Source organism: Lycium ferocissimum, chromosome 11 (assembly GCF_029784015.1).
Source record: "Lycium ferocissimum isolate CSIRO_LF1 chromosome 11, AGI_CSIRO_Lferr_CH_V1, whole genome shotgun sequence".
In the NCBI taxonomy this organism is placed as follows: domain Eukaryota; kingdom Viridiplantae; phylum Streptophyta; class Magnoliopsida; order Solanales; family Solanaceae; genus Lycium; species Lycium ferocissimum.
This window is the reverse complement of record NC_081352.1, coordinates 57,125,773-57,143,504: the sequence shown is the minus strand read 5'-3', so window position 1 is coordinate 57,143,504 and position 17,732 is coordinate 57,125,773. Positions and strand designations below refer to the sequence as shown.

Genomic DNA, 17,732 nt, shown 5'->3' with positions numbered 1-17,732 from the left:
GTGTTGTCCTAATTTAGATGCGTGACTAAATTCGGTTTCTAGCTATGACTTGAGGTTTCGGTTTTCGTGTGAGTCGTGATTAGGCTCGTTATTGTGAGGTTGGTTGAAGAGATGGGAGAGGTGATTCATAGGGTCATAGGACCTCCATATTTATAGTATTGGGTTTTCTCGAAAGAGGCAAGAATGCATTTATGGCTTAATAAGAGCGATTTGTTCGATGATATGATCGGTTTTGGGAAGCGTATAGCAAAGTAAGAGCTCTTATGGTATTTTGGTAAGAGTGTTATTGTGATGATGTGACAAAGGCGTAAAAAAAAAAAAAAAAATATATATATATATATATATATATATATATATATATATATATACACGGTTAGTTAGATGTGTACGGTTCGGTATAGTTAAGTAAGGGTTGGTTATTCATATGTGAGCACCCTTTTGAGGACTATTGAATAAGGCATGGGTCAATGGAATTATTTACGGTAACGAAATGATGATGGTGTGACTAGTACTAATGGTGAAATACTTTTAGATATCAGTGATCACGTTAGTGAACTTATGAACTAAGGAGAAAGGGGAATTATTTCCATTAAGGATTTTTGGCAAGGGTACTTCGACGAAAGAATATGAGAATATTAACAGGTTTGAGCAGCGAGCGGTCGTTTGAAAATCGATTATCTTTTTGACGTATCGTCCATTCTAGAAGCTCCGTAGTATTTATTTTGACCTGCTTGCAAAAATTGAAGTCAACGGATATCATTTGATCCACTTTGAGAGAAGGTTTCATTATGAAAATTTTGAAATTCAATTATTTGAATAAATTATTTATTTTGGGGAAACGTGTTCTGATTGGCGATTTGAAGATTTTGTTAGATTTGAAATATTATTTATGACCTGTAGAAATGGACGGAGCTAATTTTAGAGTTCGTTTGGTTAGCTTTTGATAATTAAAATGGTTTTAGCATTAAATATGCCTCTTTATGGTGAAAAGATGGTCACGGAACGAAATAAGACTCGGATTCAAAATTTATTGATTATGTTAATATTGATGTTTATGGCTTATGGGGATTGGTGGTGTCATTCCCGAGAGATCGGATGAGAATCGAGAGAAAATATAAGTTTTGAAATTTTGAAGTTCTAAGTTGAGCGAAAGTTGACTTTTGAGTAAACGTGGCCGAAATTGAATTCGATAGTTCTTTTAAGTCTAGAATGTGATTTATGACTTAGTCGAGTCGTTGGTTTGGTTCCAGAGAGGTTCGGGTGTGATGTGAGTCACTGGTTGAGAAACTGGTTAAGTCAAGAAATTTGAGTTCACCTTGATAAAAACGGATCAAAATGATCCCGTTTGGATGTTTTGAGAGCTCGAGCAGGTTCGTATGATGATTTTGGACTTGTCCACAAACTTTGATTTGATTCCGATGAGTTCCGGACGTATTCGGGTTGTATGATGGTTTTTTTTTTTTTTGTCCTGACGTCGTTTTGAGCAAAAGGGTACCATAATGAGCAAACAACCTTTGTTTTGTGTTTCGATTGAACCGTTAGATCCGTATCGTAATTTCGGAGTCAGTAGCAACAAGTCTCCTCGCGTTTCGCCATCGTATGAGGGAGATATGACAATTTTACTAAAGGAATTCACTACTGGTTTTTCTGGTGTAATTTTGCTTAAAAGTTGCGAAATTGCTTTGAAATGTGTATTAAAAATCTGCATTCTTTTCCAAAAACTTTAAACCACCATATCTCATTCATTATAAGGTCAAACTGAGTAATTCAAAAGCCTAACTTGAGTGAAATTTCATAAGGAATTCGTTGGAGGCATCAAAATCGAGTTTAGGGATCAGTTGGCACGAGAAACGAGACGGAACAGCTGGGCATTTTTGTTATAAATGTTGGATTGTAGGGGGGATAAAGGATAAAAGTAATTTGGTTAATGGATTAGTGCTAATGATAGCACTTCCACTCGTGGCAACAAGGAATTAAGCAGTGTATGACTTTTCCTTTCAAAATGTTGGTGGCAGATTTAGTGGCATGTAATTATTGTGAGAGTATTATTATATACATAAAAAGGAACCCCACATTAGAAAAGGATTACAGTAAGGTTCATTTTAGTTGGACAAGTTCTCAAAAGAATATATATGCAGTAGCCCTTTTCTTGATATTATCGGCTGCAATCGTTATTTTTTTAAAAATAAAAGGGCAATGAGTCCACATGGTGAGCAGCACATGATTAATGCTAGGTGACTCACATTTCCAATTTCAGAAAATAGGCTTATAGTGAATGACTCACAGACCACTAGAAGAATTTTATTTGGAGTATCAAAATTGGTTGGATATATATATATATATATCGGCGAAGGTTGCTCCGCTAAAACAAGGAGTCTTTCCTGGCAAGAGTAAGTTGTGATTTCGGGTTGGTCTTCATGTGTTCCTAAGAAATCATGGTACGAAGAAAATTTAAGAAGGGTGAAAGAAAGGGTTAGTGGAATCAGAATACTTTACCAGTTCAGAGTGGGCAAGGTTTGTGTCTTAAACTAAGGTTGGTGTGATTATAAGGAATAATTGTGGGGCCTGTCGATAACGTTCATGGGTTTGGTTATATAGGATTAGAACATCTTGACAAAAGCAGTGCTTATATTCGGAAACCGAGGATGGAGGGAAATTTGAATTTGGAAATATGAAAATTAGGTGTTTTATCTAAGATAGGGGGAGTTCCGGCTAGTAAGGAGAAAGAGCAGTGTTTATGGCGCATTCCGTAGAGGTTTCCCGCGTTGTCCTATTAAAGATTCTTTAGTTACCGTCAGCGTTCATTCTCTCTTGTCGCTCGAGGACGAGCGATTATTTAATTGGTATCTGATGTAACGACCCATTTGGTCGTTTAACACTTTTAGGCCTAATATCCCTAGAACACCCTTTTGTGGTCTAATTTTGGTGTCTATAGCTTGCGATAACGGGTGATTCGGTTATTTAATTAACGAGTAAATTTTAGAACATATGTATTTAATGTGTGTGAATAGTTTATTCATAGAAATATTATTTGCACACATATAAAGTGTAAGTGCGTAAATATGATATTTGACGGAGTGGTTAATTTTTAAGTAAAATAAAATGGTTGAGTAAAAAGATTATTTTGGACAATGATTTTGTTGGGGAGTAATAGGACAAGCCCATAATTAATTATGTGAGTAGGGATTAAATATTGAATTTTAGTGGTAGACTAAATAAATAATTAGTGGATTATGGATAAATGTCATAGTGGACATCATCCACCCACGTGACATCAAGTAGTGATGACTAAGTCATATTATCATTCCATGTGGCTATCATATTAAATGTCATAGTGGACATCATCCACCCACTACACTTTGTTAGAACTTTGGAATACATATTATGGATGATGAATCATTTTCAGAAAATAAGAAAAAAAAAAAAAAGAATACCAAGGAAAACGTATAGTGCTTCTATATCTATATTTAAGGTACCAAGGGAAACGTACAAGCATCTTTCTTTTCTTTCTTGGAAATTTTACGAGCTGCAACAAAAGAATTTTTTCCTCCTTTCAATTTCAATGAAGCATTAAAAACATCTTCACCCTCCAAGTTATTTTACACAAATCTAGTTCAAAGACTATTTGAGTAAATCCGGACTCTCTTTGAAGTGAAGTAAGGTGGAAGGAGAATATTTCTTGGCACATAAGGTAAGAATCCTCCTCTCCTAGATATTTCAAATTCATCTAGGTCATTGCTAAATTGTGGGAATTGATGAAAATATGAAAGAAGAAAGGTTAAGTAGTAAATGTTAGGGAGACAAATTACAATATACTGTACATGATATAACATTAAAATGATATTACTAACAAGGATGACAAAAAGAGATACATGCAAAAGAAATAGGCATTGTGATAAATGGAAGTATGATAGACTACAATAAGAATCTGAATGCAAGGCGTAATAAATAACTGAATACATAAAGAAATAATCAAGATAAAATCGAATAGGACATAAGTAGGTAAAATCAATAATGACATGAACAGCTAAAACATATTTATTTGTCATTTGAAAATTTTGTTAATATTCATAATGTGCATGATAATAGTTGTAACATAGGGCAAGTATACACTGATTACTATGTAGTAAGAATGACATAATAGAACAAACAAATAGTACTTTATCAATATACAAGAGTGGAAAGTTAAAACAATATATATCTGTATAATTGTGATCTAGAAACAAAATACAATGATGTACACAAACTGTTGAATCAATGACGAGTAAAGTGAATATACCAACTATAGAAATGGGTGATGGTTGGAAATTGTAGTAAATGAGCTTAACACGGTGAACACATAATAATGCGGCATAATAGTAGTGGAGGATAAAATTATGTTAATATTATAGTTGAGTTATATAACACACGAGTTATAAATAGAAATATACACAAACACATGGTGGCGATGAAAATAAAAATAAGGCAATTGGTATTGTAGTATTAGACGCATATAACAGACTATTGATTGCAGTATTATAGGTGGTATTGTAGTATTAAATGTACATAAGGTTGTTGATGTTGTTGTTGTGATTTGGAATTAATTTGGAGTTCGCATGGGGTGAATTATTTAGAGGAGATGCCGCCCGAATTATATGATCCTTAGATAATGGGTGAAATTATTTTTCAATAAAATTTCAAATATGCCTTTGTGGGCCCAAGGCCACTTTTTGGAGTGCGTTTTTGGATTTCGAATATAGGTATAGCAATATGGGCGCTATTAGATTCGTATTCTAACGTAGATTATATATTTGATAGACCTTGTCCGTTCGGAAGCACTTCAGAAGGAAAAAGCTTTGGCGTGAAAGTTAGTGACACCTGTTCGGCATTGAGGTAGGTTACGGTTTACTTTATGTCTAGACTCCGGTTAGCGAAACGTATGTAAATAGTAGTGATTGACGGGGAAAGCATGATAGGCCTTCGGGCATGGTGTGGAGGTAAATTCCATCTAGGTTGGTATTGCCGACAAGTTATGTGGGCTTGTCGCCATTATTGTGATCTTGTTATGTGGGCTCGTCGCCATTATTACGATATTGTTATGTGAGCTGTCATTGTATTGTGATTTCATGTATTTGATATAATTCTCTCTCTCTGTTATCCCAATTACTCATATGGAAGAGGAAGGTTATTACGAGAATTGAATATTGAATTGAAATTCCTAGTATGAATCTATGGAACCTATGATTGCGGTGATTATTGAGGTTGATTCCATGCGAGGCATGCATCCCATATTCTATGTGCTATGTGCTATGTGCAATGTACAAGAGTCCTAACAAGAGCAATGTCTAGTAGAGTCCTACTTATGGGTGTGTTGCGCGCGCCACTTATAATTGGGAGGCTATGGGACATCTAGGAAACTTGATTCTTTCATTATTTCGTGCTACTTCATTCAAATTGGTATCTAGTTGATCCCCGATTGGTATCCGAACTTCTGTTTTACCTTCTCCCGGATGATGGGAACTCGTCCTTAAATTCTTGTGCGAACGGAGACATGTTATGAGTACAATACGACGAGCTGTGTCGTCCTAATTTAGATGCGTGACTAAGTTCGGTTTCTAGCTATGACTTGAGGTTTCAGCTGTGTGGAGTCGTGATTAGGCTCGTTATTGTGAGGTTGGTTGAAGAGATGGGGAGGTGATTCATAGGGTCATAGGATCTCCATAATTATAGTATTGGGTTTTCTCGAAAGAGGCAAGAATGCATTTATGGCTTAATAATAGCGATTTATATATAATTAGGGTAGTAGTACTTTAATTTCTTGCTTTAGATGACACTCAGGATGTGTTTGGTAGGAAGGAGGAAAATTTTCTAATCTTCTTTGTTTGATTGTTCCAGATATTTTTTAGAACATTGTTCAAAGATATAAACTATAACAAGTTTATTAAAAGTTAAGAAAATAAATTTACTTTTTATAGAAATGAGGAAAACAAACTTCGCATACATGAACTTAATTTTAAAAAAGGAAAAGGAGTGCGGTGCACGAAACATTTTACACAAGATTCGGAAAGGAACTGTATCTCAAGATAAAAACACATAAAAGAAAAGTTCAGTCATGCAAGGTTGGGCTACTGGAAGTGAAACGATTCGGCAGAAGAGACTTAATGACTTCATCATCATCATTTTCCTCTCTATGGCCATAACCAATAGCGACGATTATTGTCTGCGGCCGGCGGACTCTTCACGTTGCATAAGTACCAAAAGAAACTATATACATCGCCATACCCAGCTTTCTCCTCTTGAAGTTAGTCTTGAAACAAGCTTGCCTTAATCTCTTTGTTTTCTCCTCGAAGTTCCATGTCCGGAATTTCTTCCATCTTCTTTCTTCTCTTCCTCTAATAAATTTATCACATCCTTCCACTTTTGCTCCATACCATTTCCTTCCCCATCTTCAATTCCCGCAAATATTGCATAACCGAAACAAGGGTAACATGTTTATATAGAGAATGAATCTTAACGTTCTTTTTCTAAACGAAATATTAAGAAAATATAATATTGTTACATAAACTAAACGGTTAATTTTTTGTCATCACCATAATATTATATGCAATTGAAATAAGAGTGTACCGAAGATGTGTATATAGAGAGAGTGAACCTTAACATTCTTGATTAGTGTTTGAAGACTCATCAACTTCCTATGTGGCCACCTTCGAATTCCCAAATCCCTACATCTTTTCTTCAAAAGTGTCACCCCAATATTAAGTTCCTTGGGTTGCTTGAATTATTGGCATGTAAAAGTACTTTGAAATTGTATCTCGAGACAACATTTTTGAGCTATTAATCTCCTCTCTTTGCTTCCCTTTTTCCGTTATAAATTCCTCAACACGATCATTAGTCATTATCTTTTCTTGATTTTTGTCACATAACAACAATTCCTGGTTCTCAGTTCTCCCGAGTAATTGGGTACTTAATCCAAATTCACCGCTCATTTCACTCCACATTCTAAATCCACTTTCCAATTTCGTCATAGCATAACTCTCATGCACCCATAACATTATAACACATTAGCTAATTTATTTAGAACAAATACTACTAGTGTATATAAATAGTTATTCAAAACATGACCATCACACTGGGGTAAGGTTATAAAAAGGTGAATAAAATGGATCTTCAAGAGTACGTTCCATCATCAAAGGGTTATTAGCAGCATCAAAAGCGTTATCGTGAATGGAGAAATCATACTGATGATCGATAGCGTAGTGTCCTGAATATTCATTGTTTTTAAAACGTAACATATTATGATTCACCACAAAGAATAAAGAAAAAAAAATTTTTTTTACCTTGCATTCTTTCTTTAATTGGATTCATAAGGAAGGATCCTATAGGCATATATGCAGCATTGGTTCTATATGAACGAATGTTTACAAGTGGACGGCCGATCTTGAAGATGCGAGTACGCACCCAAACGTGAAAGTGGACGGCTCCTTTTACAAAGTTGTCGGCCACCTGGATTTTACCCGAAGAGGTAAAAGCTTTTTGAAAAATTGGACGTTTTTTTTTTTAAAAAGTTTGTCGGCCACAAAAGTCAAATTAGCCTATAAAAAAAAAAAAAAAAAAAAAAATATATATATATATATATACACGGTTAGTTAGATGTGTATGGTTCGGTATAGTTAAGTAAGGGGTTGGTTATTCATACGTGAGCACCTTTTTGAGGACTATTGAATAAGGCATGGGTCAATGGAATTATTTACGGTAACGAGAATGATGATGGTGTGACTAGTACTAATGGTGAAAGACTTTTAGAGATCGGTGATCACGTTAGTGAACTTATGAACTAAGGAGAAAGGGGGATTATTTCCATTAAGTATTTTTGGCAAGGGTACTTCGACGAAAGAATATGAGAATATTAACAGGTTTGAGCAGCGAGCGGTCGTTTGAAAATCGATTATCCTTTTGACGTATCGTCCATTCTAGAAGCTCAGTAGTATTTATTTTGACCTGCTTGCAAAAATTGAAGTCAACGGATATCATTTGATTCACTTTGGGAGAAGGTTTCACAATGAAAATTTTGGAATTCAATTATTTGGATAAATTATTTATTTTGGGGAAAACGTGTTTCGATTGAACCGGGGGATCCGTATCGTAATTTCGGAGTTGTAGCAACAAGTCTCCTCGCGTTTCGCCATCGTATGAGGGAGATATGACAATTTTACTAAAGGAATTCATGCTGGTTTTCTTGTGTAATTTTGCTTAAAAGTTGCGAAATTGCCACTAAAATTCGTGTTAAAAATCTACATTCTTTCCAAAACTTGAAACTCACCATATCTCATTCATTATAAGGTCAAATTGAGTGATTCAAAAGTCTAACTTGAGTGAAATTTCACAAGGAATCCATTGGAAGCATCAAAAGTGAGTTTTGGGATCAGTTGGCACGAGAAACGAGACGGAACAGCTGGGCATTTTTGTTATTAATGTTGGATTGTAGTGGGGGTAAAGGATAAAAATAATTTGATTAATGGATTAGTGCTATGACTTTTCCTTTCTAAAGGTTGGTGGCGATGGAACATAATTATGAAAAGGTGGGAATAGGGTATAGATGTAGTGGAGTGGTCATTTAAGGAACAAATTAATTCTAAATTGTTGGACAACAATTAGTGGATGAAACATTATAAGAAGTTGGGAAATATTTTTTTATTGAGTAAGCAGCCACGTTTTATATATATACATATATATATATATATATATATATCTCCCTTCTCAACGTGTGAAGGGAGGAGTAGTTCTTGGCATTATTAGGACAAGTATATTAAGAGAGAATTATGATATTAAATACATGGTAGTGGTGGAATATCATGGACAAGTATAAGTGTGTCTCCATAACAATGTTCGGTGTAAAAAGGAAAAGGTTGGCTACTACACTTGTTGAACTTTGGAATACATATTACTATGGATGATGAATAATTTTCAGCAAACAAAACAAAGAATACCAAGGAAAACGTGCGACTTATATATCTATATTTAAAAGGCCCGAAGTTTTATCTTGCTGAGATTAATCACTTGTTGGGAAATTTAATTAAGGATTTAATATATGAAATTGTGTATGAATTAGTGGAGTAAGTAAGTGGGCCAAGCTCACTACCCCTTGTTTTGTGCACGTTATGTTCCAAAAGAAAGGTGAAAAAGTAGAAGGAACTTAAATAATTATAACTAGAATGGTGACTTGTTGTCAACCACACCTACGCGTGAAATTATAGAAATGGGCAACAAAGTGGGACTACGTACTTATAGTGGTGTGGTGGCGGTGATTTCAAGTCATTATGTAAATATATACAAGTAGGCATCATTAGGATAGGAATAGGTATAGTAAAGTAATGACAAGTAAGGATTTCTTCCAATTATTGATTCTTGGTGTAATATAATTAAAACTTGTCATTACTTTACTATAATATTCCTATCCTAATGATGCCTACTTGTATATATTTACATAATGACTTGAAATCATTTTGACAACACCACTATAAGTATGTAGTCCCACTTTGTTGCCCATTTCATAGGAGGTGGGTTGACAAATTTGAATTCTAGATAATTATTTAAGTTCAATTAGGACTTTTCACCTTTTTGGAACATAACGTAAAAAAACAGAGGGTGAGCTTGGTTCCGACTTAGTCCACTAATTCATACACAATTTCATATATTAAATCCTTAATTAAATTTCCATAACCTTGCGGTTAATCTCTAAGAAGATAAAACAACGTTGCCTTAAATATAGATATATAAGTCACTATACGTTTTCCTTGGTATTCTTTGTTTTGTTTGCTGAAAATTATTCATCATCCATAGTAATATGTATTCCAAAGTTCAACAAGGTGTAGTGGCCAACCTTTTCCTTTTTACACGTGAACATCATAGGGAGACACACACTTATACTTGTCCATGATTTCCACCACTACCCTTAATATCATAATTAGTCACCCAATATATACTTGTCCTAATAATGCACAAGGAACTAATCCCTTCACACGTTGAGAAGGGATTATATATATATATATATATATATATATATATATATAAACGTGGTAATTTAATTAAATTTTAGAATATAATGTTTCATCCACTACTTGTTGTCACGTGTAGTGAATTTGTTTGTTAAATGACCACTCCACTACATCTATACCTATTCCCACCTTTTCATAATTATGTTCCACCTGCCCAACCTTTAGAAAGGAAAAGTCATAAACTAATCCATTAATCAAATTATTTTTATCCTTTACCCCCAACAATCCAACATTAATAACAAAATGCCCAAAATTCCGTCTCGTTTCTCGTGCCAACTGACCAAAACTCGCTTTTATGCTTCCAACGGATTCCTTGTGAAATTTCACTCAAGTTAGACTTTTGAATCACTCAATTTGACCTTATAATGAATGAGATATGGTGGTTTCAAGTTTTGGAAAGAATGTAGATTTTTAACACGAATTTCTAGTGCATTTCGCAACTTTTCAATTAAAAATTAACCGAAAAACCAGTGGAATTCCTTTAGTAAAATTGTCATATCTCATACGATGGCGAAGACGCGAGGGAGACTTGTTGCTACAATTCCTAAATAATCGATACCTCGAAACTAACGTTAATCGAAACACGTTTTCCCAAAATAAATAATTTTCCAAATAATTGAATTCCAAAATTTTCATTGTGAAACCTTCTCCCAAAGTAATCAAATGATATCCGTTGACTTCAAGGTTTGCAAGCGGTCAAAATAAATACTACGGAAGCTTCTAGAATGGACGATACGTAAAATATATCGATTTTCAAACGGCTAACATTGATAAAAAGATAATTTTCATATTCTTTCAAAAGTACCCTTGCCAAAAATACTTAATGGAAATAATCCCCCTTCTCCTTAGTTCATAAGTTCACTAACGTGATCACTCTCTAAAAGTCTTTCACCATTAGTCAACCATCATCACGTAAATAATTCCATGGACCCATGCCTTATTCAAGTCCTCAAAAAGGTGCTCAATGAATAACCAACCCTTACTTAACTATACCGAACCATACACATCTAACTAACCGTGTATATATATATATATATATATATTAATTTGATTTTGTATACAAACTTTAAAAAAAAAAAACGTGAACAAAAAGCTTTTACCTCTTCGGGTAAAATCCGTGTGGCCGAAACTTTGTAAAAGGAGTATAAAAAGCAAATTGAGCATCTTCAAGATCGCCGTCCACTTGTAAACATCCATATAGAACCAATGCAGAAATACATAGGATCCTTCCTTATGAATCCAATTAAAGAAAGAATGCAAGGTAAATTTTTTTTTTTTTTCTTTATTCTTTGTGGTGAATCATAATATGTTACGTTTTAAAAACAATGAATATTCCAAAGCTGACACTACGCTATCGATCTTTTGATTTCTCCATTCACGATAACGCTTTTGATGGCTAATAACCTTTGAGATGGAACGTACTATTTATAAAGAATCCATTTTATTCACCTTTTTATAACCTTAGTGGATGGTCATGTTTTGAATAACTATTTATATACACTAGTAGTATTTGTTCTAAATAAATTAGCTAATGTGTTATAATGTTATGGGTGCGGGGAAAGAGTTATGCTATGACGAGAATTGCCAGAACCACAGTGAAATGAGCGGTGAATTTGGATTAAGTACCCAATTACTCGGGAGAACCGAGAACCGTGAATTGTTGTTATGTGACAAAAATCAAGAAAAGATAATGACTAATGATCGTTCAGGAATTTATAACGGAAAAAGGAAGCAAAGAGGGAGATTAACGTGCACAAAAAAATGTTGTCTCGAGATACAATTTCAAAGTACTTTTACATGCCAATAATTCAACGACCAAGGAACTTAATATTAAATGACACTTTTGAAAAAAGATGTAGGGATTTGGGAATTCGAAGGTGGCCACATAGGAATTTGATGAGTCTTCAAACACTAATCAAGAATGTTAAGGTTCACTCTCTCTATATACACATCTTCGGACACTCTTGTTTCAATTGCATATAATATTATGGTGATGGCAAAAAAATTAACCTTTTAGTTTATGTAACAATATTATATTTTCTTAATATTTCGTTTAGAAAAAAGAACGTTAAGTTCATTCTCTATATAAACATTTACCCTTGTTTCGGTTATGTAATATTTGCGGGGAATTGAAGAGGGGGGAAGGAAATGGTATAAAAAGTGGAAGGATGTGATAAATTTATTAGAGGAAGAGAAGAGAAGGATTATGGAAGAAATTTGGAACTTGAGAGAAAACAAAGAGATTAAGGCAAGCTTGTTTCCACTAACTTCCAATCAGAAAGCTTGGGTATGGCTTAACTTCTTTTGGTATTTATGTATATATATATATATATATTATATATATATATGCCATATATATATATATATCGATGATGATGAAGTCATTAAAGTTCTTCTGCCTTTCCTTCCAAATCATTGTGATAACTTTTCTTTTATGTGTTTTTATCTTGAGATTTAGAATCCTTTCCGAATTTGTGTAAAATGTTTCGTGCACATCGCACTTTTCCTTTTTAAAATTAAGTTCATGTATTTTTTTCCTCATTTCTATAAAAAAGTATTTATTTAACTTTTAATAAACTTGTTATAGTTTATAATTTGAACAATGTTCTAAAAAAAATATCAAAATCGAACAAAGAAGATTAAAAATTTTCCTCCTTCAATACCAAACACATCAAAACTCGTCTAAAGCAAGAAATTAAAGTACTACTACCTTCCTTATATATAATCTATTATTAAGCCATAAATGCATTCTTGCCTCTTTCGAGAAAACCCAATACTATAATTATGGAGATCCTATGACCCTGATGAATCACCTCCCCGTCTCTTTCAAAGAATGCAATAACGAGCCTAATCACGACTCCACAATTTCAAACCTCAAGTCATAGCTAGAAACCGAACTTAGTCATGCATCTAAATTAGGACGACACAGCTCGTATTGTACCATAACATGTCGGAACAACCGTTGTTTTAAGGATGAGTTCCCATCATCATGAGAAGGTAAAACAAAGAAGTTCGATACCAATTGGGATCAACTAGATACAATTTGAATGAATAGCACGAAATAATGAAAGAATCTGAAGTTTCCTAGATGTCCCATAGCCTCCCAATTATAAGTGTGGCGCGCAACACACCCATAATTATGGACTAGTACTACGTCACATAATCTGGAGTGTACTTTTGCTCTTGTACCAACTTCAGATGATATATTTCTATCTATAGGGAAGGAATTAATATGACCTGCCAAGTCAATTGCCCATAGCAACAACTAACGTCATCAGAATACTTTACCAGTTCAGAGTGGACAAGGTTTGTGTCTTAATCTAAGGTTGGTGTGGTTCTAAGAAAAATTCTAGGGCCTATCTATAACGTTCATAGGTTTGGTTATATAGGATTAGAGCATTTTGACAAAAGCGAGTAGTTTATATTTTGAAGAGCATCGGAAAATTTTGAATTAGGAAATATGAAAATTTGGTCTTTTATCTAAGTTAGAGGTTAACTAGTAAGGAGAGAGAGAATTATTTATGATGCATTCGAAGTGGGAGGTTTCCCGTATTGTCAAGAAATAAAGATTCTTTAGTTACAGGTTCTTTCTTTTTTGTCGCTCGAAACCGACTCGCCGATTGTTTAATTGGTATTGACTAACGACCCATTTGGTCGTATTAAACACTTTTAGGAGATCCTTAAATATTCCATTTACCCTTTTCGTGGTCTAATCTTATTACTAGCCCCATGTCATAACAGCTGGGATTATTATTTAATTGACAAGTTGGTATCGAGCTTAGGTTACCCGGATGACAAAGAATTGTCTAGTTAGTTCCTACTTATGGGTGTGTTGCGCGCACACTTATAATTTAAAGGCTATGGGACATCTAGGAAACTTCGAGGTTCTTTCATTATTTCGTGCTACTTCATTCAAATTGGTATCTAGTTGATCCCAATTGGTATATCGAACTTATTTTACCTTCTCCGGATGATGGGAACTCATCCTTAAATTCTTGCAAGACGGTTGTTTCATGTGCATAGATGTTGTGTTGTCCTAATTTAGATGCGTGACTAAGTTCGATTTTAGCTATGACTTAAGGTTTATCCACCTTAGTCGTGATTAGGCTCGTTATTGTGAGGTTGGTTGAAGAAATGTATATTCATAGGGTCATAAGATCTCCATAATTATAGTATTGGGTTTTCTCGAAAGAGGCAAGAATGCATTTATGGCTTAATAATAGCGATTTATATATAATTAGGGTAGTAGTACTTTAATTTCTTGCTTTAGATGACACTCAGGAGTGTTTGGTAGGAAGGAGAAAATTTTCTAATCTTCTTTGTTTGATTGTTCCAGATATTTTTTTTAGAACATTGTTCAAAGATATAAACTATAACAAGTTTATTAAAAGTTAAGAAAATAAATTTACTTTTTATAGAAATGAGGAAAACAAACTTCGCATGCATGAAATTAATTTTAAAAAAAAAAAGGAAAAGGAGTGCGGTGCACGAAACATTTTACACAAGATTCGGAAAGGAACTGCATCTCAAGATAAAAACACATAAAAGAAAAGTTCAGTCATGCAAGGTTGGGCTCTTTGGGAAGTGAAACGATCGGCAAGAAGAGACTTAATGACTTCATCATCATCATTTTCCTCTCTATGGCCATAACCAATAGCGACATTATTGTACGCGGCGGACCACTTGTTGCAATAAGTACCAAAAGAAGCACACAATTCTGCCATACCCATAAGCTTTCTCCTCTTGAAGTTAGCCTTGAAACAAGCTTGCCTTAATCTCTTTGTTTTCTCCTCAAGTTCCATGTCTGGAATTTCTTCCATCTTCTTCTTCTCTTCCTCTAATAAATTTATCACATCCTTCCACTTTTGCTCCATACCATTTCCTTCCCCCCTCTTCAATTCCTGCAAATATTACATAACCGAAACAAGGGTAACATGTTTATATAGAGAATGAATCTTAACGTTCTTTTTCTAAACGAAATATTAAGAAAATATATTATTGTTACATAAACTAAAAGGTGAATTTTTTTGCCATCACCATAATATTATATGCAATTGAAACAAGAGTGTATAGAAGATGTGTATATAGAGAGAGTGAACCTTAACATTCTTGATTAGTGTTTGAAGACTCATCAACTTCCTATGTGGCCACCTTCGAATTCCCAAATCCCTACATCTTTTCTTCAAAAGTGTCACCCCAATATTAAGTTCCTTGGCCGCTTGAGTTATTGGCATGTAAAAGTACTTTGAAATTGTATCTCGAGACAACATTTTTGAACTGTTAATCTCCTCTCTTTGCTTCCCTTTTTCCGTTATAAATTCCTCAACACGATCATTAGTCATTATCTTTTCTTGATTTTTGTCACATAACAACAATTCCTGGTTCTCAGTTCTCCCGAGTAATTGGGTACTTAATCCAAATTCACCGCTCATTTCACTCCACATTCTAAATCCCTTTCCAATTTCGTCATAGCATAACTCTCCCCGCACCCATAACATTATAACACATTAGCTAATTTATTTAGAACAAATACTACTAGTGTATATAAATAGTTATTCAAAACATGACCATCACCTGGGGTAAGGTTATAAAAAGGTGAATAAAATGGATCTTCAAGAGTACGTTCCATCATCAAAGGGTTATTAGCGATCAAAAGCGTTATCGTGAATGGAGAAATCATACTGATGACCGATAGCGTAGTGTCCTGAATATTCACTGTTTTTAAAACGTAACATATTATGATTCACCACAAAGAAATTTGTACCTTGCATTCTTTCTTTAATTGGATTCATAAGGAAGGATCCTATAGGCATATATGCAGCACCGTTCTATATGAACGAATGTTTACAAGTGGACGGCCGATCTTGAAGATGCCGTACTCATTTTTGCTTTTGTGAAAGTGGACGGCTCCTTTTACAAAGTTGTCGGCCACACATGGATTTTACCCGAAGGGGTAAAAGCTTTTGAAAAATTGGACGTATTTTTTTTTTTTATAAAAGTTTGTATACAAAAGTCAAATTAGCCTATAAAAAAAAAAATATATATATACACGGTTATATATATGTGTATATATATAGTTAAGTAAGGGGTTGGTTATTCATACGTGAGCACCTTTTTGAGGACTATTGAATAAGGCATCAATGGAATTATTTACGGTCAAAAACCCCATGATGATGGTGTGACTAGTACTAATGGTGAAAGACTTTTAGATATCGGTGATCACGTTAGTGAACTTATGAACAAAGGTAAAGGGGAATTATTTCCATTAAGTATTTTTGGCAAGAGGTACTTCGACGAAAGAATGAGAATATTAACGGGTTTTTTTGAAAATCGATCCTTTTTGACGTATCGTCCATTCTAGAGAAGTATTTATTTTGACACCTTTTGCAACATTTGAAGTCAACCGATATCATTTGATTCACTTTGGCAGAAGGTTTCACTATGAAAATTTTGGAATTCAATTTTTGGATAAATTATTTATTTTAAGGAAACGTGTTTCGATTGAATTTGGTTTACGTTTGATTTGATAATGACGGTATGACTAGTTAATGGAGCAATTTTAGAGTTGTTTTGATCACGAGGAACTTAAAATAAGGTAAAGGAATTATTTTTTAAGGTTTTTGGTCAATCTTGTACTTCGGATTAAAAATTTAAAACTTGAACCATATCTCGAATTTAACGAGGTGATTCAAAAGCATTCTAAGATCGAGTGAAATTTCACAAGGAATTAATGTTTGAAATTCAAAGTGAGTTTTGGGATCAGTTGACTTTTGAGTAAACGTCCAGCTCTTTTAAGTTATTAATGTTGGATTTATTTTTTGGTTCCGATTGTTAAAATTTGAAAACAATTGATTCAATGGATTCAGTTGATTCACTTTGGATATTTCTGAGAAGGTTTCACTGGACTTGAAAATTTTGGAATTCAATTATTTGGATAAATTATTTATTTTTGGGAAACGTGTTTCGATTGAACCGTTAGATCCGTATCGTAATTTCGGAGTTGTAGCAACAAGTCTCCTCGCGTTTCGCCATCATATGAGGGAGATATAACAATTTTATAAAGGAAATCTAAATTTTCTGGTGTAATTTTGCTTAAAAGTTGCGAAATTGCTACAATTCGTATAAATGCATTCTTTCCAAAACTTGAAATCACCATATCTCATTCATTATAAGGTCAAATTGATATATATATAACTATGATAAATTTCACAAGGAATCCGTTGGAAGCATCAAAGCGAGTTTTGGTCATTATTAGGACACGAGAAACGAGATGATTAAATTAATAGGTTTTGTTATTAATGTTGGATTGTAGTGGGGGTAAAGGATAAAAATAATTTGATTAATGGATTAGTGCTATGACTTTTCCTTTCTAAAGGTTGGTGGCGATGGAACATAATTATGAAAAGGTGGGAATAGGGTATAGATGTAGTGGAGTGGTCATTTAACAAACAAATTAATTCTAAATTGTTGGACAACAATTAGTGGATGAAACATTATAAAGGGGCGTGCTTTAATTGAGTAAACGACCACGGTTACATATATATATATATATATATATATATATATATATATATCTAATCCCTTCTCAACATGTGAAGGGAGGAGTAGTTCTTGGCATTATTAGGACAAGTATATTATTTGGTGACTAATTATGATATTAAGTGGTAGTGGTGGAATATCATAGACAAGTATAAGTGT

At 33.9% G+C, this 17,732-nt stretch overlaps 1 protein-coding gene across 1 annotated transcript; it reads right to left on the bottom strand.

The window, feature by feature from the left end:
- Positions 1-14,560: 14,560 nt before the first annotated feature.
- LOC132038518 (protein RKD1-like) lies at positions 14,561-15,478 on the bottom strand. Its single transcript, XM_059429174.1, has 2 exons — positions 15,134-15,478; positions 14,561-14,935 (listed from the first exon to the last, which is right to left on the bottom strand). The coding sequence occupies exons 1-2, from the start codon at positions 15,476-15,478 to the stop codon at positions 14,561-14,563; spliced, it is 720 nt and encodes a 239-aa protein (XP_059285157.1).
- Positions 15,479-17,732: the final 2,254 nt, after the last annotated feature.

Excerpts from the sequence above, each read along its gene's own strand:
- LOC132038518 (XM_059429174.1), bottom strand. The coding sequence starts at position 15,478 with ATGTGGAGTGAAATGAGCGGTGAATTTGGATTAAGTACCCAATTACTC. Across the intron at positions 14,936-15,133 it reads CACTAATCAAGAATGTTAAG|GAATTGAAGAGGGGGGAAGG; the intron begins GTTCACTCTCTC and ends TAATATTTGCAG.